The sequence below is a fragment of the Neolamprologus multifasciatus genome, chromosome 2, assembly GCF_963576455.1.
Source record: "Neolamprologus multifasciatus chromosome 2, fNeoMul1.2, whole genome shotgun sequence".
Classification (NCBI taxonomy): Eukaryota; Metazoa; Chordata; class Actinopteri; order Cichliformes; family Cichlidae; genus Neolamprologus; species Neolamprologus multifasciatus.
The window spans coordinates 35,185,912-35,210,538 of NC_140440.1; the positions used below are offsets into that span (position 1 = coordinate 35,185,912).

Below are 24,627 nucleotides of genomic sequence, written 5' to 3' on the forward strand. Positions count from 1 at the left end.
TCAGCCTACGGACCCAAGCTCTTCTCTCTGTTCCCAGTATCATCATCAAATCCAAATGCATGATTTAATATGAAAATATCATATTTCTGGCAGTATTGTGGGCTCAGTCGATCACCCTAGAGTCGACTCGAACTGTGCAAGTGGTCACATGTATCAGCTCACACACCAGATGCATAATTTCACTGGACAAATTTGCAACATTTATTTTTTCAGATCAAGCTTGATTTTTTTTTTCTTTTCATTTCATGAAAATAAACCGATCTGACCAGTTTAACCACTGATATTGAATATATGATGATACGGAAATACTGAAATAATACTGGTTTACCTCCAACCCACAGCCAGACGCTGATCTGGGTCAATTAGCTCCGTGGTATCGTTTCTCTGCCTCCTCAGATGATCCCAATTCTGCCAACAAGAGCTCAAACTGCCCCACTGACTTCCTGAAATATGTATGAAACATGATACAGCTTCAACTCTGGATCAAACCCTTCTCTTGAGGATGGGATGAACCCAGAATCTCTATTTCTTCCTAAAAAAAAAAAAAAACCAGGACCAGCTCACGATGCAGACTTTTTTGCGGACTACGTTTTCCGCTACGATGGAACACTTGCTGTGTTTATATACGTTACACTACGAGGTCACATCTGAAGAAGAATTTTGTGTCGTTTTTTCACAGTGCACTTGGTGTGTAAAAGCCTTCAGGTACCGGTGTTCTTTGCTCCCATTTGTAGCTCACCTCAGAGATGAAAGCAGTTGGACTTTGTACCTGCTTCATATTGCTAGCAGTTATCTCTACTGACTCTCTACTACCTATGCTGATGCTGATATAAGTGTGGCAGCAGAAGCATGCAGCACTACAAAGTAAACTGCTACAGTTTATTTGTGCTTTCAGATGAGTTTCAACCCTCAAAACCTTTTTTCTTTTCTTTTTTTTCCCCCTTTCCCTGTCTGCTGAATGTTTCTAGTTTTTGAAAAATCACTACTTATTTAGTTTTAAGAGAAACAGATGTTGATGTTTTTTCAGCTCTGAATCTAATGTAACAATGTTGCTTTTCAATAGTTTTATGTTTGTACTATAAGTTTGCTTGAGTTTTGACTTCTGTTTCTCTTAAATGTAATTCTCCTAAACTTAGGCTGGTGTTATACACTTGGTGACAAATCATCACCGTTTTCAATCTCAAGGTTTTCAATCATTTTTTTTCTTCTGTTTAAGCTATTTTATTTTTTAAAAAAAAGTCAGGAATTTGACAGAACATTTTAGAAAACATAACTTTTTCTTTTTCCTTTTTTTGCTATTGTTTGGGTGATCTCATCCTTACACTGCGCCGCTCTTTTGTGCTACTACACCACAGACGCATTTAAGAATCAGCCACTGAGCGGAAATGTGGAAAGCTGTATGCTAATTCTTGTTGACAGCGAGAGGCCAATCTGTTTTCCCTGCTTGACTCCACAGGAGGAGGAACTGGTGAGGGAGAGCCGCGGTTTTTACTTCCGGGGTTATGGCCTGGGTCACTGCCTGCAGACCAAGGATGGCACTGCTGTGGAAGGAGCCAGCGTGTTCACCCCACCGCCACCTCCGATTACCATGTTTGATGGAGGAGTGCTTCACAAGCGTTTCGTGGACCGAGCCAAACGAATTGACACCATATCCAGAGCCGTTTTCCCCCTGAGCTTTCTCATATTTAACATCTTCTACTGGGTCACCTATAAAGTGCTGCGACATGAAGACATCCATGCAAATTTGTAAAACACTCTGCCAGTCTGGGATGTTGTTGTTTGTTTGTTTGTTTTCTCGAAACCAAAACTGCCTGTCAATCTACATTACAGTGAGGAACCGTGTCAAACGGCACATCTGCTTCTCAGAACCACTGCTAAAAATAAAAATGTTGTGCTCAGGTGCGTCTTCAGGATCGTGGACATAGAGCAGAAACTCGATTATGCTGCGTGGTTTCTGGCTGTTGTGTGCATTCCTGTCTGGGATTGATTTGCCTGGATTACAGCAGAGACGAGACACTGACGGTACTTCTGGGTTCATGACCTTTGCTTCAAAAGATGGATAAATGATTTCAGTGAAGTTGGTCCTGGCTGAACAAGACATTCTGACTTGAATTTTGACACTACCCAGCTTTGAATGAATGTTTTTGAAAATATTTTTTTTAAGCAACTTTAACAAATGGGTGCAAACAGTCCGGGCGGGGCGGGGAGGGGGCTCTTTGATATTTCTGACTATTCAGTACGTGATGATCATTCAGTTTAAGTATCTGTAACAAGAGATTATACATAATGGTGTATAAAAGTGTATATAACAAAGCTGTTCATTATACTGCACAAAGCACAAATATGTATTTCCTTTTGTCTAAATTTAAATAAATTAAATAAATTGTTATTCTGCCAGGAAAACAAATGATTTTGCTTCTCTTTAACCTTAGTATTCAAATGGTTCGTTTTGGGGGGTGGAGGGACAATGTAGTCAAAGAACTCAGCCACAGAATAGCTGAATCACACACAATTACGTTTGTTGCATTCATTTAATAGCAGCAATCAGCTCTAAAAGCCCAAGTGGAAAGAAATTTAAAAAAGGTTCTGAATAAAGAATTATTACAAATGTTAGAGATGCAAAATCCTAAATTGACATTAAGATTGTTGGAGTTTGATTCGTGATAACATGCCACTTGCATAATAAATCTTGCAGGAACTCACTGAAAGATTGCATAAGGGCTGCTTCCTCAGGAGTAGTTTGGAAGGTGTGGAAATTCAGGGATGCAGTAGAGGGAGAGCATCGGCAGTGAGGGAGGACGAATGGGTTTTTTAATGGGAAATCAGAGGGTTGTTTTATCAACTAATGAGTTTGAAAAGGGCTTGGTGTTCCACTGCTAATGACAATGAATTCAGAGAGGCAGCCAGAGCCCACTGTCCTTTTGTTGGCAATCCTAATCAACTCCTCTGTATTGTATGGTTCCCCTGGTAATGAAAATGTGTGTGTGAGAATCCTTTAGTGTATGTGTGTGTTTCATCTGCCTGCTCTTATATCAATGGGGTTTGTGCTTTAAACTTTACTGGGTTAAATATTATCCTATATGTTGCTATTTTTGGAATCAAAATCGAGCGTACTGGATGAAAGGCTCAAATAAGGAGCTACTGTTATATAAATGTAAAAAGCATTTACACGCTGGACTCTTTGCCTCAGCTTGAAGGACACGTACCTTGAAGTCCTTCATACTTGCTTGTGACAGCTTAAATTTCTAAAACAGTCTGCAAGGGCATGCAAATGTCAAAAGTGTTGACTGTTGCATGCCATGGCTAATGCATTTCCCTCCCTTTAATCTGCAGCTTTTAGGACATTAGTTTGGGGAAATAAGCTGATTTGCTTTTTTGCCTCTAGTTAATTGAGATTAGAATCCTTCCCATGTCTGACTCTATTTAAACAAAAGTCACAAATTGACACTTTACATCTCATCTGTTTAATCCATGGTGGTTGTGGGTGTTTGTAGTGGATCCCTTGGGTAAGCTAGGAGGGTGTGGACTATGGCTCATTCAATCAGACTGGCATTGGGGAGTTTGTAATTTCTACGGTTCGGCCCATCTTCTTGTAACTTTAGGCACTCTTGAGAAGTTTTTTGTGTGATGTAAGGTGTGTTTTCCTCCTAGTTAGAGACTGTTGCCATTGATGAGTGCAGTTGCCATGCGGGGCTATGCTTGTAGATGGTGGGTCCACATGAATCCCAAGAAGAAAGCTCCAACAGCAGAACATTGCATTTAAACAAAGTATGAACCAAGGATTGAGGTAGAGAAAAGTGTCTATTCTGTGGCTGGTTAGTGAGCAGTTGTTGACAGTGGCTAACCTGAAATAGAATATCCTGAGGTATACTGAGCTGCACTTAAAACCACCTTGCAACTGCAGGTTGCAGGTTGCTGTCATTGCCTGTAGTTTGCATGGAAAATCTTGACTTGCAACTGTTTGCAAAGACCTGTGTGGCCTTCAGAGTAACGCGTTGAGGTGTGTTGGTTGCAGCAGTGAGGCAAAACCATGACTTTAAAGGCCAGCATTCTCTATTTCCACTTTTTCCAGTTTCATTACAGCTTGGCAAGTAGTTTATGCAGCCAAGTTTCAAGGCTGCGATGTTACTGAAGTAGACCTCTCCACTGTGTGTGCTGTGCTGTTGATTCCTTTTGGACCATTTTAATGAGGTTTTCTGACAAATAACATGTGGTGGGAAATTTGTGCTGTACTTTTGGTGAGTAAAAATCCAGCGTTTTAACAGTCTAAGGAAAGAAAACTAATAAATAAGGAAGACTAAAGAAAGTTTGTGCATTGTACCCATATGGCTGTTGTTTCCTTTTGCACTTTCCAGTCCAAATATGCTGTTTTGGCGTAAAACCAGACCTAGTTGAATTCTAATGTAGATCTGTGTAGATTTCAGTGTTCCTGGCTGCAAAAACAAAAAACAAAGCCAGTTTGCAGAACCGAAAACCAATTTCTCAATACAGACATTCAGAATTGGCATTGTTGATGCCCACACAACAAAAGGTCAAATTACATTTCGAAACTCAAAACACTAACCAAAATTTCTCACATCCGAAACAAATAGTATCGCACAGCATAGCCTCCTTTCATTGTAAGTCAGAGATGGGATTATTTTGACTCTGAGGGGGGAAACAGCACATTTGTTACAAAATAAGAAGCTTTTCTAAATCTTCAATTGACTGACACGCAAAATAGGCCCAGTGATTTCTGGCACATTATGCTCTATTGCCTCTTCGAGAAAACAGCATGTCCGCTCAAAATGTGCGTTATTTTGAGGACAGAGGAAGACTGATGGATTCCAATAAAGCAAGATCTTTGCTATGCTGGCTGGATTTGCACCCTAACTTTCATTACACACAAATTCCCAAGAGTGTGATGACTTTAATAAAAACCCTTAACCCATGCACCAAACAAGGCACCAAAAAGAAAACCAAAGCCATTAAACCAACTGATTTATAAATTAGTCCCAACGGAAGGATGGACCCAAATGAAAACATAAAATATTCATTGTTCCAACCGGATTTACATGCATCCAGTCATGTGCTATGTGTGGCTGTTTATTTGAAGGCCTTCTCCAGGGACTGCTCAACGCTGACAAATGACACACATGACTTTAAGCCTTGTGATTGTGTAACATACAGTCAGCATGGGAGAAAGGAATATGCGTTTGATGGAGCTGCTGGTCATCATGTTCGAGGTATGCCTTTACTGTCTCCCTTGGGAGTGATTAACAGCTTCCCCCCCCCTCCCCATTTTCACTGAATGTCAGTAGAGCTAAAACTGAAGAGTGCAACCTAAGACCTGCAATCAATACTCTTCTCTCATAGTATAAGCATTTCACCTGTTCTCTGCAGACAGAATTGTACATGCCTTCAGTCGTTGGCTCTTCTCTTCAGGTCCTCATTAAAAATGTCTTAGACCAGCAAACTGCTGTTTATCTAGTTGGAAAAATGCTTTAGGAACCATCAAAAACAAACCTAGTGTAGCATAGATAGATGATATAATTTTAATCACTGTTACCAAGCATTTATCACACAAAAATACCCCTGTTTGTATAAGAACGTTCATAGCAGAATGCTAGATAAAGAAATATAGCATCTAAGGGGAAAATATTGCCTTCTTTTGACAGTGATGCATTGGTGAGACAATGCTACACGTGTCACCTTTAAATATATGAGAGTAAACAGAGGAAACTGCTGGTTCCACACAACATTATGGCTGCAAATCTTGTGAATGTCACCCAGCATTTGGATAGAGACGTCCTTGCACTTTAAATACACCTTTTTCTTCCCCCATAGGCATACTTGTGAATTCAGTACTATGTAGGTGGTTCAATGGTTTCATGCAAATATCCTGTCTTTCCTCTACTCATGATCCATTATACAATGACACACATGCAGCTGGATCTATGTGACTATTTGGTGCCCAGTAGGCTTTTCAGTGTATTCATTAATCTTTGGGTAGTAGTGCAGTCAAACTCCCCCTGACAAACACTTCAAGGGAAGGTTTAATTTCAAATCCTGTGCTTTTTCTGTTTTGTGAAATGCCCCATCCTTTGGAAATAGTGCTTCAGATCTCCTGAAAATCCACAGCAGGTACTCAAGAAATATGATATATGGAAAACGGCTAAAAGGGAGATAAAATAAACAGAGTTTATCATCTCCAAGTCTAGACACAGTAACTTCCTTTCAGTCAATACAACACGATACTCAATTTTACTTATATAGTGCCAAATCATCACAAAAAATGTTTCATGTTCCTTTTATATTGTAAGGCAGCGGTCTCCAACCTTTTTTGCGCCACGGACGGTTTATGCCCGACAATATTTTCACGGACTGGCCTTTAAGGTGTCGTGGATAAATACAACAAACTAAAACTAGTACCGGTACCGAAAAAAAGAAGATTTATTCATAACCAGAGATGGGCAGTAACGCGTTACTGTAATCCGATTACTTTTTTCAAGTAACGAGTAAAGTAAGGGATTACTATTGCAAAAACGGTAATTAGATTACCGTTACTTTCCCGTAGGAACGCTGCGTTACTGCGTTACTAAAACCGTGATTTTTTTGCGAGAATGTCTCATGACAGTGACGTAAGCGAGTGCGACGTTCGTGACAACATCTGTGTGCAGATCAACAATGGATCATATATCGAGTGCAGAGAGAGTATGAGCGTGCAGCGTTTAAAGCGTGGAAGTACTGACCTTACTTTGAGTTTGATTCCATAAAAAGTGACAAAAACATTAGTGTCCGTTGTGCGTGGGAAGAAAACTTCTTTTTACAGCGAAAAAACCCCTAAACTTCCAAACAAGCACCGAGTAGCTACGACGTAATGGGAAACTCACAGAGAAACTCGCGGATTCTTCCACTGACCGCTGCACACCTGCACCAGGGTAACCCTCCGCCTACCCCACTCCTGCTTTACAGGTGAAAATAGAGCAACAGGACCGCTAGTCTTTGACTTTATTTATTTTCTGCTGTGTTTTACTTGCATCTATTTGAAAGACCGAGTGTAAACACACAAAATATTTTATTTTATGTGCTGGAATGTGCAGAAAATAGGTTTAAATGTTAAACTAATTTCTTCCAGTCAGAGAATGTTGCAGATAATTTAATTTTTGCTTGATGCATAAAGTTAAAAGATTAAAACTAATAAAACAAGTTTTAAAAAGAGACTTTTCCATTTGATTACATTTTGTATGATGATTATGTAGAAAAAGTAGAATTGGGCTGAAAGATCTATCACTTTATCACCTATTCAGGCTGTAAATCGTGTTTTTAAAAAGTAACTAAGTAACTAATTACTTTTGAAAATAAGTAATCAGTAAAGTAACGGGATTACTTTTTTGGGGAAGTAATCAGTAATTAGTTACTGATTACTTTTTTCAGGTAACTTGACCAACACTGTTCATAACACACGTGAAAAGACCCAGGAAAACAGAGTTAACGATAAAAACCGATAAAAACCCTGAAAACTATACATTTCACACCTGAGCCTCAACTGTCGCGGCCCGGTACCAAACGACTCACGGACCGGTCCGAGGCCCGGGGGTTGGGGACCGCTGTTGTAAGGTAAAGAAGACTTCCATGAGAAAAAAACACTGGGCAGCAGTGGAAAGGAAAAAAATATTTTTTGCACCACAGCTTTGTAGTTTTTTTAGGAGCCACCACTTCCACAGCTGGTGCATCGATACACCAAAAAACAGGTGATGTCTTTTGTTAATGAAGAATTTGCAGCCAAATTCTTGAAACTAACTGGACACCATGTTGAAGCTTTAGTAAATAATTCAATAGACAAACCCATCAACAATCTTTTCTGCTGTTCTTCTTGCAACAACAATGTTCAGACATTCATCAATACCCTGACATTTCTGCACATTCAAAAAACATGCCTAGCAGGCAGCCTTTTAATATTAGCTAGATAGCAGGCAAACACGTGAAGCTGGGTCCACCCCGGTTATATGACTCGACACTGTTGATGTAGCTATTTTGATGCGTCAGCTGGATCTTTCAAATACAGACAGATAGACATCCAGCCTGCTCATTTTAAACTATTCCTCCAACCTGAGACAAGAAAATATTTCTTCAAGAAAACTGCAAAAGACAAAAAAAACTATATTTCAAGCAGCACTGAAAAACTCCTCACTGTGTATACTTATACAAGAAATCCCATGTGGTTTCATTTCCACTAATCCCTCGCTGTGCTTCTACATTTCTGTAATTCCAACATCTGAGAGAAGCCCTACAGCTGGGAAGACTGCAGCTCAAGGTTTACATGGATAATGCTTATAGATGTATATGCACACTGCACGGTCTTTGTGTGTGAACAGGAGAAACAAGGAATTAGTCACTTCCCTGTCCCTCTGTAGAGAGAATAGGTACCAACTGAAACGATGTCAACCACAGAATTACTTCACTTTAAAAGATTTTAAAACTCCTGGGGAGAGTTTAGTTGAAGATTGAATTAGGAATGATGCCAGTTCCTCTGCATATTACAGTAGTAATACATGTAATGCATATAAAGTATGTCATCTGTGCAATGCCAGAAAGATTTATGCCAGAAAGGTAACCAGGATTAAGACATAAGGACATAAGGACATGTACATTTGATAAAAGGAGACCAGCGGGGAAGAGAACAGACAGTTTTAGGACTATTAAACCTAGAAATGTGCCTAATGCTAAGAGGTCGGGGTCAAAAATATATATGTTTTCAAACCTACTTGGTTTACATCTCAGTACTTGTTTCTGCATTTCCTTGTTTCAGTTATGGCTGTTACTCACTTCCTGTTTTATTTTATTGGTTATTTGCTAGTCTCTTGTTTCAGTAGTGCTTTCTCCCCGGTCTGATTTTGACTGTCTTCACCTGTATAATTGCTTTGACTTGTGTCACCAGCTAGTTCCACTTCCCTGATCACCTCACGTCAATAAATAGTCAAGTCCTTCCCCTCAGTCTGTGTCTTGGTGTCAGTTCATTGTTAATGTGGCTCCTCACACTTATGCTGGTAGTTTAAAATCAGACTACAGTGGTTAGAGGGTCTAAATGCCCTTATGTACGTCATATAACACTTAATCATGAAGGTTGGAAAGGGGAATGCATGTGACTCACAAAGGGAGATAGTTTTTCATCAAACTGGATAGATGATCCAACACAACTCTAACCTTTATTAAGGTTTTCAGTGACAAAAGTTAAATGAAACTAACAATAAAACAACCTTAAACACAACTAAGACAACCTGACTTTGTAGTGTCAGTGTCTGTTAAATGAAGCACAATGTCGACTCTCCTCTTTTAGCAGGTTTAATTCAACATCTGAAAATTTGCTTTGATCATGTTATTATAACTTTTTTACAGTTTTTTTCAGATATATTTTTCCATTTTTCAGGCAACAGTTTCATAAGAATTACATTGTATTACAGCAGCATTATGTTTATGTATACAAGGAGAAACAGATACTTCTTTTAAGGGTTCACAGCACATTGTGAAGACAACATTAATATTTACATGATCTGCATCACTTACGTTACTTATTATTTAGGATTATGATTATGAGTTATGGCCATTTAAGTTTTGTTTATATTTAAGAAGAAGCTTCTCGGATGAGAGGTGAAACGTCTTAAAGAAGTCCAGACGCTTTTCTTTGCAAGCTCCTTTGACTACGATGACCTGGATGACTGAGAACCTTCACAGACATGTTTATATTTACATTTTGTTACATGTAAACTCCACGTGATTAATACAAAAACACACTATTCAAAGCAAAAAATAAAGAACTGCCAGGTAATATTCAGAGTATGTTGTTTTTGAAAGAAGGAAGTTATAACTTAAGGGTTTTTGTAACTTCAAAACAATGAAGGTTCGTACGACAAGAAAAGGCTTTTGTGTTTCTGTTCATGGAGTGAAACTGTGGAACAGTCTGAATATGGAATTAAAGCAACGTCCAAACATAAAACTGTTCAAAAAGAGTTATAAAAATATGATCTTCTCGAACTATAAAGAAAAGGAAAATATTTAAATTAAGTGAATGTCTCTATTTAAAAAACAAACAAACAAACAAAAAACTCATGATGTGATATTATAGTATATCAGAAATCTGTTCACTATTTTTATTACAAATTATATCAGTAAGGAAGCAACTAAATATTAACTGATCATTTATGGCAAAGGGGTGGGATTAAATAAGTGTTTACTTCTTCCCTTTCAACCTGTCAATTAATCAGAACGGGGTTTTTTGTATGTATTTTTTTTTCTTTCTTATTTTCTTTTCTAAATGTACTTGTATATTGTTCACATGTTGAAATAAATTACCAATCAATCTAAAAAAAACTGTGTAGGTTTACAAAGTAATTATGGGATGATCTCCTTTCCCTTTTAAAAAAGGATGGTCTGGTGTATCCTGATGTAATAAATGTAATAAATAAATGATGTAATAAAGGAAGCACCAAAGAACTTTTCTCATTAGTATTTAGAAAATTTGACTAGCTCTTGTTTTGGATGCTATGTAGACACTTCTGGTTCAGTTCACTCAGTTAGAAAAACCTATCAAAGCTAAATCGATTATTCAACCAGCCCAGGTGCAGAAGTGTTTAAACCTACAGGCAGAGTGCTCTCCTCTCGAAATCGTTCCTGTTTATTCAAAGGACCAACTCTGTGTGGTCCACAGAGAACAAATTAGCTCATTTTTCACAAAAAAACAAACATTGCATTGAGATATTGGTTCTTTTACATAATTAATCCCATTTTCCATAACTTGAAACAAGTTTATAATTATGATCCTCGAATCATGTTGGTGTTTCACATCGCCTTATTAAGATCAACTAAATGCAAAGAAAAAGTCAGTAAGTACCCACCAACCCTGACACCTGTGTCTCTGCCTCCACCTCTCCTGCTGCTGTGGATTTTCTCCACCTCCTCGTCTCCCCTGTCCAACACACACGACTGTCGCTGTCATTAATGCCCAAGAGAGTCGGGGAGGGAGACAGTTCGCGTCCTTTTTCCGCTGCTGCTGCTCTGACACAAATCAGAGTTGGAGGTGTTTGGCTCAGAGTGGTGAACTAAGAGGGAAAATAATTATTTTCCTGTGAGGCGGTGCATGTGTGTGTGTGCGTGAGTGTGTGTTAAGACAGCTAAATGTCTCTTTGGCTTCTCACCAAAGAGATAAAAAATAAAGAGCAAAAGCGACTTACACAGTCATTCGCTGTTCTTAAGGAACGGTCATTCCTTTTATTACTTCTATTTCTGTGACTCATAGTCAAAGTCGCTGAACACCAGAGACTTTGATACTTTGATTTTGTATGCCAGTGTTTCTAATTCATTTATTTTGTAGACAAGCATAACAGCATGCATACAGAGAAATGCTGGTTTGATGTCACTTTTCAATTAGTTTTGGGGATTACTTTTCACAGTCACGCTGCCAGTTCAGTGGAAACATTTTTTTATCATTAGAAACAGAAAAGTCTTTATCCTGAAGGCCGCCTTCTCCTGAGGGCATTTATAAAGTGAACTGTAAGGTTCTTATGAATGGATGATGCAACTTTACTGTTCAATTTAAGAACCTCAAGTTCACTCCGTCTCAGTGCATCAGAAATTTAAAGAGCAGCAGACAAGAGATGCTTCTTGTTCACGCAGACAAGCAGCAGCTGCGGCGGCTTTTTAAAAACTCTGCAGGTACACTTCTAATCCTGGGGTATTTTTGGAATTTTAGTTATTCCTTGGGAAACTCTAGACTCACCTGGATCTTCTCTAAAACACTGTAGAAGCACATCTTGTACAAGTACAGTGTTTTCCCTGGTAGCATGCCTTCTGCAGGTTGAGCTCAGGCTGTGGCCTCAGCAGATTCATTGTTATTGCTTATTAATGAGACGATTGTTTTTACAGAACAGAACAGAAGGTCAGGTGAACTCTCCAGCACCTCTGACACAGTCTGAACTGTGAGGTCATCGGGGCATTTATCTTTGTGAAAATAAAACATGTTGGTGTTGATCACCAACAAAATTTAAACTCTTCCAGTGAACTCCAGCATTTGCATAATCCCTTGCTTTGCAGGCCTTGCAGCAGTCTTTGGAGTTAGCTGTAACTTCTCTCTAACCTGGTGTTTTTATGGTTATGAAGGTGGTTCACGCCTTACTCTGCTTTGCATCTCCATAATTTATGCTGTCTTTAAAACACTGTAAAACTCTCTGGCTTCCCCTGATTAGCCTCCAGGTAAATGCTTATCTCTGTAAGCTGATTAAAAACATGACCTTATATTTTATACTGTACTGTTTAACACTGATTGCACCTGAAATAATGAAGCTCAAACTTATCTGCCCCCAAAAAGACTTTTTAGTAACATATGGATTTAAAGAAATACATAATTGTAATTATGGGATCTGCCTGTGCTTTAGTCGTGAGGTCGTACTTTTCAGATGATTATTAACCTTTGGATTTGCACACTAGCTTACCCTACTAACTTTGGTTTCAGGGACATTTGGCTTTGGCACTGTTTGTTTTCATGCCCATGGGTCCATGCAGACGTCTGGATGCCTGTATGTTTTCCCACTAAGACTTTCCATTAAAATGAACCAACTGTGACCTGAAGTGGCAGACTTGAAGTGAGTTATTACTTACTGTCCTTCTCTCTATACACAATTAAATATCTTCAAGTCTTTAGACAAGTTTTCTTGAAATTTCTTGAAGCAGTCTTCAGGAGTAGTTCTCCAAGCTTGTTGAAGGATAGTCTTAATGTCTTGCTTTTGTTCCAAAAGCAAGCTTTTGTTCCGGCTTTTGTTCCATTTTCTACCAATAATGTTGATTGCACTCTCTGTCAGTAACTTACGGAGCCCCGCAGGGGACATGGGAGAAAAAAAAATTAAGACGGACTTTTGCGAGATCTCGCAAAACTAACTCGGGATCTCGCAAAAGTTTTGCGAGATCTCGCAAAACAAACTCGGCATCTCGCAAAACAAACTCGGGATCTCGCAAAACAAACTCGGCATCTCGCAAAACAAACTCGGGATCTCGCAAAACAAACTCGGCATCTCGCAAAACAAACTCGCGATCTCGCAAAACAAACTCGGGATCTCGCAAAACTTTTGCGAGATCTCGCAAAAGCTTTAGCCGCATTCTTCCCGTTAGCTCGAAGCTAACGGGAGGTCGAGACCTACTACAGCCGGGAGGAACACCGCTTTCCCGGCACATCGTGCCTCGACCTCCCGGTCGGCTTCGAGCCAGCGTCCAAAGAATGCGGCTAAAACGTTTGCGAGATCTCGCAAAAGTCCGTCTTAATTTTTTTTTTTCTCCCATGTCCCCTGCGGGGCACCGTAGTAACTCCATGACATGAAAGTGTTTCAAGACCACTTTAATTGTCATGCTGAAAAATGAAGCCAGTGCCAATCAGCTGTTTTCCATATCTGAAAATTGCGTGGTGTGTGAAAATCTGATGGTACTTTTCTTTGTTCATATCGACTTTGACAAGATCCCCAACACAACTGGCTGAAATGCAGCCAGCAGCAGCAAACATGACAGAGCCTCCACTGTGTTTTAGAGATGGCTGTAGACACTCAGTGTTGTCCCCCCTCCTGACCTCCACAGACATACTGATGATGATTTGAACCAAAATATTAAAATCTGGATTCAATAAAACCTGTTGCCATTGATTTTTCCAAACAATTATATGTGTAATTTGGCATCTCAGCCCTTTCTCCTTGTTTTTCTCTCTTAAGTGTGCCATTGTCAAAACCAGCCTTCATTAATCATCTTAAAATGGTAATGAACAAAGATGGGACTAAGAAAATAGTGAAAAGGCTGCTGTTGTCCAAAGAAAACCTTTGAAAGACCTCCAGAAAGCCTGCAGAGCTACTGCTCAGAATCACAAATTAAAAGAAAGTCTTCTCGTAGGCAAAGAATAAAGAAATGAGGAGCTTAGTTCTGTTTAACCAAGGGCTGAAGATGAACGTTCTCACTGCAAAATGACCCAGGACTGGTCAGTGAAGTTCTTTACTATTATTGTCTTGGTAATGCAGATGAATAAGGATATCTGGGTGTGCCCACTCACAGTGTCACAGCTGGCCAATTAGAAGTTCCTAATGAACACTCTACTGTTTGTTTTTTTACTCTAATAGTGACCATAATGTAGACAATCATCATTACGGTGGTGATGACTGAGAATATAAACTCATCAGGTTAAGTGCTTACTAAGCTCGCAAGAGGACAGTTTTCCTATAGACTTCTTTACTGCTTTTTTCTTTGCAATCAGTTGCCCCCTGTTGTCCTTCCAGATAGATGCAGGTTTAATGCAAGATCACACTTGCTTTTCCCTTATACCTGCATCACATGTAGACTCGAAACACCCCAAAAGACACAAGTTTCACAAATGGATAAGCAGGTGATCTTGTTCATTATCACTATATGTCCTTACTTCTGTGAAAAGTTCCTATTATCATTGTACATACATTGTACAGCCCTAATACATACAAATGTATCTTGTCATAAAATAGATACTTCAAATTAGGGATGCACCGATACCGATACTGGTATCGGGTATCGGGGCCGATACTGTAAAATGTGTGTACTCATACTCGTAAAAGTTAACCGATACCAACTTATTTCATTAATCAGAGGGTGGCTTGTCATTTCTGTTGTAGTTTTTTAGATTGGCCACTAGGGGGACATCCCGCGCTAAACAGGCACAGGGTTAGGCGAGTGAGACTGGCGGCTCCAGATAAAAAAGAGAAACTGGAGGCTGCTGTAGCTAGGCTAAACAAAATGTCAGCAGTGTGGAACAGCCAACTTTAACTCAGGTTTTGGAAAAGCGATGAAAAATGTCAACAGAAAATCCACGGGCAGTTAAAATAACAGAGGCTCTGACTCATTTTATCGCTCTGGATGACCAGCCAATGCCGGTCGTGGAAAACATAGGATTGCACCGTCTTCTCAGCATACTCGAGCTGCGATATGAAATTCCCAACCGCCCAGACATCAGGGAGATAATGGTGCCAAAACTTTCTGAAGAGGTAAAGACAAGCAGTGTGTGCGCGATGTCAGTCCTTGGTTTAACGGCACAGTGGACTGATGATCCACGGGCAGATGGGGAGTTCGTCAATGCCAAATACTTTCGTTATTTTGTTTGTTTGTTTGTTTACAATATGGACACTCTGCAATAATTTAAAAGTTTATTTTATTCTCAAACCTAATTTGTATTTATTTTATTCCAAACAGAAGTGTTTATTTATTATTCTGAAAGCTCGAGACAGTGCCAATAGTTCAGTGATATTTTGATAAATTACAATGTGGAGACTGCAATAATTTAACAGAAGTGCTTATTTTTCACTTGAAATTTTTTTGTGGTCATTTTTATTAAGATTTTTTTTTTTATCGGCAGAGAATAAAATAAAACCTGTCTTCCAATTCATTGCATTTGTGTGTGTGTGTGTGTGTGGTAGAAGTATCGGTTTTTGTACTCTGTATCGGCAAGTACTCAGATCCAAGTATCGGTATCATATCAGTTTGAAAAAATTGGTATCGTTGCATCCCTACTTCAAATAGATCTACAAATAGCATCATAAAAAAAATGTCCTCCAATTCCTTATTTGAAGGTGCCACCAGCTCTGACAATTCAAAAAGGTCATTTTCTTCTGCACTAATTAACGGCAGGGCAAAGAAGAGTTCCTTCCCTAAATATCACATATCCAAACGAATGCCAAACACAGCGTGGTAATGAATGCTTGGATGTCTCTTAAGGTTAGCTTTTCCATCTTCATCTTAGTTGTTTTCAGCAGCAGGTCAAAGGTAATGCTGAATCTCTAAGACCCTGTCAGTGAGCTAATACTTTGCTTTGTCTCTGCTCTAAATTAGTATGCAGTTTAACTTCAGACATCTCGAGCAAAATAAGTAAACCTTTTCTTTTAAACCACCTTATTGCATATTTTAGCAATATAACAGTTTCTGCACGAGCGTTTAAGTGATCTCTAATATTTGCCCTTGATGCATGCAATCAGTTCATATAGGAAATCTCCAATATGAATTGCTAAAACATGGTGGAGGTTCTTTTTATATTTAGCCAAGTTATTTTTTTTAATATATTGAAATTTGTTTGTATGAGCAAAGCCAATTAAGAAAAACATTGCAGTTCCAGCACACTCTAGGTTGAAGTAGCACTCGCTGACTCCCTACCTTAGATATCAAGACTATAAGGACTGTATAGCTTATCCATGAAGAGACTGCAGCACTAAAAGCATTTAGTGTGCTTCACCACCTGCACTCACAGATAACTGTGAGTGCCGTGGTAGGTCTCCCAACCCGATTCCTGTCCTCCAAATATCTGATCCTTCAGTATGAGTGTATCCTCCTCCTACTGAGGCGGGTGATCTGATACTGTTAGAGGAACATGTCATGTACCTCAGCCTCATCTCTTGTTTTTCATCCTTACTGTTTTACATGGAACTGAAGTGGTGCAACCAGGCTGTGGGTTCACAGCAATAAATAAGAAAAAAGGCTGCTTTCATGTGGTTTAAATATGGGACACGCTGTAGCTCTGCCTTTTATGGGAAAGTAAGAGAAGTGCTTTAATGAACATGTCACCCTGTGTTTTCTGTGTCAGGACACAGTGCTTATAAACCAAGTGCATTATGGGGAAAGCCTCTTTCTTCTGGAAATGGAAATCATCCTTGCTCCCTGTTCACAGCCCGTGGTTGCTGCAGCCCACTGGAAACAACATGACATCCAGAATCAAGGCTGGTAGCCTTGTAGTTGGGTGCTGCTGGATTTGATAAGTTTAATCTAATCCACACATCAGTGGTAGATAACGAACAGCAGACCAGTGACAACTTTGCTACAGCAGGGCAGCTATGCTTTAGTTGCAGCTGTGGTTTAGTAAACCTTATCAAAAATCATTTGCAGGTCTGTGACAGGATGTTAACTCTACGCTCTGTCATGCAGCCCCCCAGCCCCCCCACACACACAACTTCCTAAACATTCACACTGGACCAAATGTATATAAATAGACTTCCCATCTTACAAGGTTGATTGCCATGCAACTAGGATTTTACATTTGAGAAGGATAGCCATCCAAATGTCAGTGAACACAAACAACTCAGAGACCGTTTGAGGAGTGACCTGTCTGTGAGGTGCTGCTTTCAAAGCTGAGGCGTCACATCAACCTGCTTCAGCTGTCACTGGTGTCGTTGGTCCTGCAACACCTTAAGTCAGTGATAAGTAGGAAGAATGGGTTCGTGAGAATCTGCCACTGTAACACGGTGGCCTCTGTCAACAGCATGTTGTCTGAGCAGCCTGAAATACCAGATCGTTCTCATTCCTGGGGTGTAAAATAATGTTTAGTGCATTCACAGTGCTTCATTTGTTTATTTTTAATACATGTTTTTCACAAAGCAGTTTTTATTTGACTCTGTCATTTTGTTTTTAGAACTTTGAGGTGAAAAATTAATTTGGCTGTAACAGGAAAAACGTGAAACAAGTAAAGTGCATTGGATACTTTCCGCATGCACTATTGTTTTGGCAAGCTGTTGCCATGGCATCCAGAAAGTGTCTTTTGGTGACACCAACCAAGTAGTTTTTAGTGCCCAAACCTAATCAGTGAAAACTAAATTTAAAAAAAGTGAATGAAATGAATCAGTAATTGCAAAAAAGTGAAAAACTCAAAAATCACAACAGAACATAAACCAGAGCTTCCTGTTTAATAAAGCTCAGCCTTATAAGAGGCAGCACATGACACGCAGCATTATGTCAACCTTTGAATGAGAACATATTAGAAATATATTAGCAAAGAGTTCAAGGAGTTTAAGGGATAGTGGTACTTTCTTCTGTAGGTAAAGTAGGAGAAACTAGTTTTTCTGGTTTGCTTGGTTTACTTTTTAAACAGCAACTCAGAACCCATTTGTTAGGAGCTCACGACAGGGTGTTTAATAGTTCAATGTTTAAACGTTTATTTTCTTCTACCATGTAAAAGTAAGCTGGAGGTTGTCCAGAGACACACAAGGAGGGAACTTTGAAGTCAAGAGCGTCCAAGTTTAAGTCACTTATGTTCAGGTACACTGCTTAATACCTTTTTCTCCAGGCTATGTGATATTTTTATATATCAGCATTATAACAACCAGTGTTAATCACTTGGCATGTCATAGGGGAGGAGATGCAATGTGTTTACTCATTACTGGCAGCTGCCTGAACTTTTAGTGGGCAAAGAGGTCAATAGTGACTCAGCAGGGTTTTCCACCTACTGTAAATATGTGCTCATGCTTTCAGTACCGTGACAAGCAAAATAAACAAAGCAAATTTGCTTCTGTTATCTAAGAAACACAAGTTTGCGAAATATCTGGTAAACTTTTTCTATCAAACTAGGGAACCTGATAAAATACAGCTAAGCCAGCACTTCCTCTAACTCTTGTTGCCTTGGAAACAAAGGGGCCCGTTGAGGAGCCAAGAGTGAATAATTCTGTGAGACATGGGGATGTAATTGAAGAGGAGGCAACGAGTCTATGGGGGCTGAAGCATGAAGGTGTGCATATATGAGTGTGTTTGCTTTTGCGTGAGCATGCATGATGCAGGAAGCTCGCGGTGGAGAAAAGGGACTCTGCTGTTTGAAGGAGATGCACCAGGATCAACACCAGTGATTCGAGCGTGCGAGCTCTTCTCTCACCTTTTTTCTCATTGCTGTGAGCAGTCTCTGCAGGAGCTTCAAAAATAAACATCACATCTTTCTTTGTTAACTCTGTGAGCTTTGCAGTTGCACACTGTTTCAGTGAAAAACCCTCCGCCGCGCTGAAATGTGAAAGACGAGACTCGGGAGGATTCGGTGGGTGATACCACCCCCTTTATTTACTGTCCACTTCCTGCTGAGTTATAGTCTGTCCCATCCAGTGTGTCACAGCGTGGGCTAAACCTTGCATTTTTTCATTGTTTGCCTGTGTGTATGGAAGCTAACTGCATAGATGGATGTCATAAAATGTCCTTATCCGTGGCTGTTTGTTCACCATTACCACAAAATCTTAACGTTTTTCCACGCCATCATTGAGGTTTCTTCTTTCAAGTCAGCTTAAAGTAAACAGAGCATTACATGTAAGGAGAGATGCACACAATAAATATATAGAGATATTAAAAATTCGTTCCCATCATTAAACCTGCACCAATTAATGATTTAATTAATTAATGTAAACAGAATTAATCATATGGTTCAATTCAATTTTATTTATATAGCACCAAATCACAACAACAGTTGCCTCACTGCGATTCATATTCTAGACAATAATACATACAAAGAAAAACCCAACAATCATATGACCCCCCTGTAAGCAGCACTTTGGCGACAGTGGGAAGGAAAAACTCTCTTTTAACAGGAAGAAACCTCCGGCAGCACCAGGCTCAGGGAGGGGCGGGGCCATCTGCTGTGATTGGTTGGGGTGAGAGAAGGAAGACAGGATAAAATACATGCTGAGGAAGAGAGACAGAGGTTGGTTAAATGTCAAATTTACTCTTTGTTTTTTAAGTTTCACGTCTTTACGTTTCGTTTACACACCTCGTACGTCACCTGATCCTCACCTGCCACAGGTTTTGCTCCCAGCTATTCTTTTACATATGCATCCTTGTTTTCCTTGTTTCTATGTGGGGAAATTGTCATTTCACTTTCCTGTAGTTCACTAACTTGGGTTTGCAAACTACTCTCATTCTTTTCTTCTCTTTTTCACTCCTTAGATTATCATGCCATATTTAATTAAACTTAAAACTAGTGATTAAACTCAGAATATAATGAGTGGGGTCTTTTTTTTCCACAGGAAAGAGTGCAGGTTTTAGGCGTTTCCACATTGGCTTCACTTTTAGATCTTACAATAGAATAGAATAGAATAGAATAGAATAGAATAATCCTTTAATTGTCCCACAAGGAGAAATTTGGTTGTAACAGCAGCCAAAAAGACAAATATACAAACAAACAGTACACAGGACACGGAACAGAAACATACACAATTTTTCTCACATATTTACATTAAGGACAATGGTTACTATAAACAGAGAGTACTGTACAGTTATTAAATTAAATAAAAATAACTACAGGTAAGAGGCAAACCAGGTTGTAGTGCGAATTGGTTAATTAACTAACTTATTGCAGTTACAGCATTGATGTAAACATCTATGTTTGTTGGGAGCAGTTCAGATTGTACAGTCTGACAGCTGCAGGGAGGAAGGAGCTGCGGAAACGCTCCTTCATGCATCGAGGATGCAGCAGTCTGTCACTGAAGCAGCTCTGCAGCAACATCTACATGCATGGGATGGGAGACTCTGTCCATCAGAGAAGTTATTTTGGCCAGAGTCCTTCTGTCTCCCACCACCTGCACTGGGTCCAGGGTGCATCCCAGAACAGAGCTGGCCTTCCTGATGAATGAAGATCTTGAAGTTGCATCCATCTTTTATACGTAGTCTGTGATTCCAAATAAAGATTTTCTCTGTCTCAGCCTTTTCAGACTTTACAGCCATTCGACTGCCTTGGTTATCTTTCAGTGCTTTTTTTTCTGTAGCAGCAAAGTAGATAGTTTAGCAGCTTAGAGGAGAGAGCTAAAAGAAAAGGACTGTTAGACAAGTAGACGCTGTCAAATGGCCAAAAACACAACCACAAATTAGTGTAATTTGATGACAACAGCCATGTTAAAAAGACTGCTCTTTAAATTTACTTTTATAAAGAGCATTTGATTTCAAGAGTACTTCACAGTTTTGGGGCTTAAAACAGACGGTGGCCTCACTGGTATTCATAAAACACACAAGAAGGAGCAGTCGACGACGTGATCTAACATCATCTTATTTCTCTACACGCTCTCCAGGTAAAAATTTGCGCCTCATTCCTGGTTCTCCAGTATAAAAAACTTTGTCGTAGCTTCTTATCATGAAAGTAATACTCTGAGATTTCTGTCTCACCCAGAAACAGACTGTTCATGAGAGGATTAGCCTTTATCTGCCCTTTTCTTTTCTGTTTCGTCAAAGCAAAGAGGGAAAATTCAGTTTTGTGATGTTGCAGATTAGAAAGTGTTTTGAATCGTAGCAGACTGATTTATTCGAGCTCAAACAAAGCCCAGGCGTCTGTACATGTCAGTTTTATTTTGCCTGTTTTAAGTAGTTTTATCACATTAGATGAATTCAGACGCCCTGTTAAAATTGTCTTCTAATCTACAAAACCGACTGGAAAAGAAAAATCACAAATTCAGACAGAAAAATTCAGAGCGTAATAGCAGTCACAACCTTTAGTCTCTGTCAGATAATTGAAGAGCCGTGAACAGGCTTTGTTTTAACCTATCAATCCCTCATTAGCATCTAATATAAAAAGAACTGAGCACTGAAGTTTTAGCATCTTCAAGCATACAGAAAACCATCCTAATAGGTTAAAATCTCATTTGAATCCAATTATGCCTTTGCTATTTGATTCAAGTGTTGCAAAGCTTAGCAGCCAAGTGCAACAGGAGTAATGAGCTAAAACCTTCATTTTCACAGTCTGTAAACAATAGGGGGGATGAGAGGACGTGGTTGTGGAACTGCAATCATGGGATCTCCTGAATGCACAGTGATGGTGAACTTGCCTTGTTACCATGGTGATCTGTTCATAAAATTTTAATTCCTGCATCACACTGACCATGCTCTCCCTCTGAAACGAATCATAGTGGGAGCCATGTTTTCTGGCTTACTACGCTATTTTAGTCCATTAAGATCAAAACAAAGTTTCTAGTTTAACTAACGGAGAAATACGACTTTTCTGATGACCTTTTTTGTGGCTCTACCACACCGTGCATGACCAGGTGGAATAATATGACTTGATAACCTGCTTCCTTCAGGCTATTGCTTATTTCCATCACCAAATAGAGCGATGTGACAATACATTTCTGTGATAACAGAGAAGCAGAATGGTGCGCGTGACATTATTTGTTTTGTTCAAAGCAAAGAGAATAAAAGATGTGCTCCGGGCTCCAAACTCACCCAGAGAAATCAATTTTCAGGTTCAGGGTTACCTGAGACATATTGAACTTCTATACAGAATAATTTCTTCAGGTAACACAAAAGCAGTGTCTCAAAGAAAACACAAGCTGAGTCTTTCAGACTCCGATGAAAAATTAAACAGAAAGTGTAGGTCAAAAAGCTTGAAAGTGATTTTACACTTTCAGACTACTGTATGCCTGGAGTACATTAAAACTTTAAGGGCTTAGTCCAATATAAGCTTTCAAGCTGCAAACTGCTTGGTTCATGGTTAGTCTGGCATCTGAAATCTAATGGTGCATTTATGGCATCACGGTTTATTAATATGTGAAAAGGTCAAGTTTCCATCCGTCACACAGATGCTACATTTCAACAACGAAAAATGCTTTAAAACTGGTCAAAAGGTTGACTTTATTTTCACTTTAAGCATTGCATAAAGTGTCCAGAGCTGCTGTTGTACTTCTAAAAAAACATCTACCTTGCAATCACAAATAACCTGCGGAGTTTATTGACTCTATAAGCCAGAAAACACCCAAACAAAGGTCACTCAGTCTGGAACTTACACAGCAAAATCAGTGAAGTAAAGCACAATGAGTGGCAGTGATGGAGGACGAAAAAAACTGCTTGCAGCTATTCGTGCAGTGGCTGAGAAACAAAAACAGCTCACTCTGGAATAACACCTTTTGACATGACTCGAACTAAAAAATGTGCTACATTTCACAATATTTTCTTTATAGGTCTAATTAGTCGCCAGATAACAAAAGTTTGTATCATTTTACATATTGTTCTCTCTGTGCCTGTGTGAGTCTCTCTGGATACTTTATTATAAACTGCCCATGTCTGTGGATATGAGTTGTAGGTGTTAGTGTGTGGTTGTCTAGCTGTGTTATAGACTGACGACTTGGGTGTGCTCTGCCTCTCACTCTGCGCCAGCTGGCATTCACTCTTTGCCACAACCCTGAATTGCATAAGTGGTTAAGACAAACTGGCAAGATAAAGTAAAATGAAAGGATCACAAAGGTTAATACATTTCCCCTTTAAAGGACGGCATGAATGTTTTTAGCCTCCCAAAATGTCACTAAGAATATCGTATACTTTTTAAGACATTTCAACCAAAACTGCAGTCGTCAACAGAGATGGGCAGTAACGCGTTACTTGTAACGCGTTACTGTAATCAGATTACTTTTTTCAAGTAATGAGTAAAGTAAGGGGTTACTATTGCAAAAACGGTAATTAGATTACTGTTACTTTCCCGTAGGAACGCTGTGTTACTGCGTTACTAAAACCGTGATTTTTTTGCGAGAATGTCTCATGACAGTGACGTAAGCGAGTGCGACGTTCGTGACAACAGCTGTGTGCAGATCAACAATGGATCATATATCGAGTGCAGAGAGAGTATGAGCGTGCAGCGTTTAAAGCGTGGAAGTACTGACCTTACTTTGAGTTTGATTCCATAAAAAGTGACAAAAACATTAGTGTCCGTTGTGCGTGGGAAGAAAACTTCTTTTTACAGCGAAAAAAACCCCTAAACTTCCGAGCAAGCACCGAGTAGCTACGACGTAATGGGAAACTCACAGAGAAATTCTTCCACTGACCGCTGCACACCTGCACCAGGGTAACCCTCCGCCTACCCCACTCCTGCTTTACAGGTGAAAATAGAGCCAAAGGACCGCTAGTCTTTGACTTTATTTCTTTTCTGCTGTGTTTTACTTGCATCTATTTGAAAGACTGAGTGTAAACACACAAAAAATATTTTATTTTATGTGCTGGAATGTGCAGAAAATAGGTTTAAATGTTAAACTAATTTCTTCCAGCCAGAGAATGTTGCATATAATTAAATTTTTGCTTGATGCATAAAGTTAAAAGATTAAAACTAATAAAACAAGTTTTAAAAAGAGACTTTTCCATTTGATTACATTTTGTATGATGGATTATGCAGAAAAAGTAGATTTGGGCTGAAAGATCTATCACTTTATCACCTATTCAGGCTGTAAATCGTGTTTTTAAAAAGTAACTAAGTAACTAAGTAATTAATTACTTTTGAAAATAAGTAATCAGTAAAGTAACGGGATTACTTTTTGGGGGACGTAATCAGTAATTAGTTACTGATTACTTTTTTCAAGTAACTTGACCAACACTGGTCGTCAACATCAAGATACGATTCTGTGAAACAAAATAAGGTTAACCACGTTTATCGGCCAGGAACCTTTCACTTCATGTTTACATTTGGGGTAAATTTTTTGAGGAGGGTTACTGCTCAAAAATATTATTTTAAAACATCAGGAAGAAAAACAATTTGCAAGAATACACATAAGAGAGCAAATAGCACAAGTGTGTGTATGTGTGAGGAGGGTAAACAAGTTATTGCAACAAAAGTTCTTTTTGATTCAAATATCAATTTCCCTGAGCCGTGTTCTGCTGCTGGTTTCTTCCTGTTAAAAGAGAGTTTTTCTTTCCTACTATCACCAAGTAAAATTCCTCCAACATCAACAGCTTCCCATTGCAATACAATGTATACTTTAATCTGACTGGTCCTGCATACGATTTAAAATGTTCCTGTGTGGATTGCAGGGACCTCAAGTGGCAACCATAAGCAGTAAATGCTGCTGCTGCCTGATAGAAAGTCAGATGATCATCAGAGTATTTAAGGTTCATTATCTG

At 39.2% G+C, this 24,627-nt stretch overlaps 1 protein-coding gene and 1 pseudogene across 3 annotated transcripts in view; both read left to right on the top strand.

Annotated features, from left to right (window-relative positions):
- Positions 1 to 9,976, top strand: part of glra4a (glycine receptor, alpha 4a) — a 63,549-nt gene extending 53,573 nt beyond the window's left edge. For both annotated transcript variants that reach the window (XM_085131077.1, XM_085131081.1), the window contains one exon: positions 1,457 to 9,976. In XM_085131077.1, coding sequence (XP_084987203.1) covers positions 1,457 to 1,750 — 294 coding nt within the window. In that variant the 3' untranslated portion in view covers positions 1,751 to 9,976. The remainder of the gene's footprint in view (positions 1 to 1,456) is intronic.
- A 2,857-nt stretch (positions 9,977 to 12,833) lies between these two features.
- LOC146524976 (uncharacterized) overlaps positions 12,834 to 24,627 on the top strand; it is a 125,765-nt pseudogene continuing 113,971 nt past the window's right edge. Inside the window, exon 1 of the transcript XR_014868795.1 lies at positions 12,834 to 13,279. The product of XR_014868795.1 is annotated as an uncharacterized LOC146524976 (transcript). The remainder of the gene's footprint in view (positions 13,280 to 24,627) is intronic.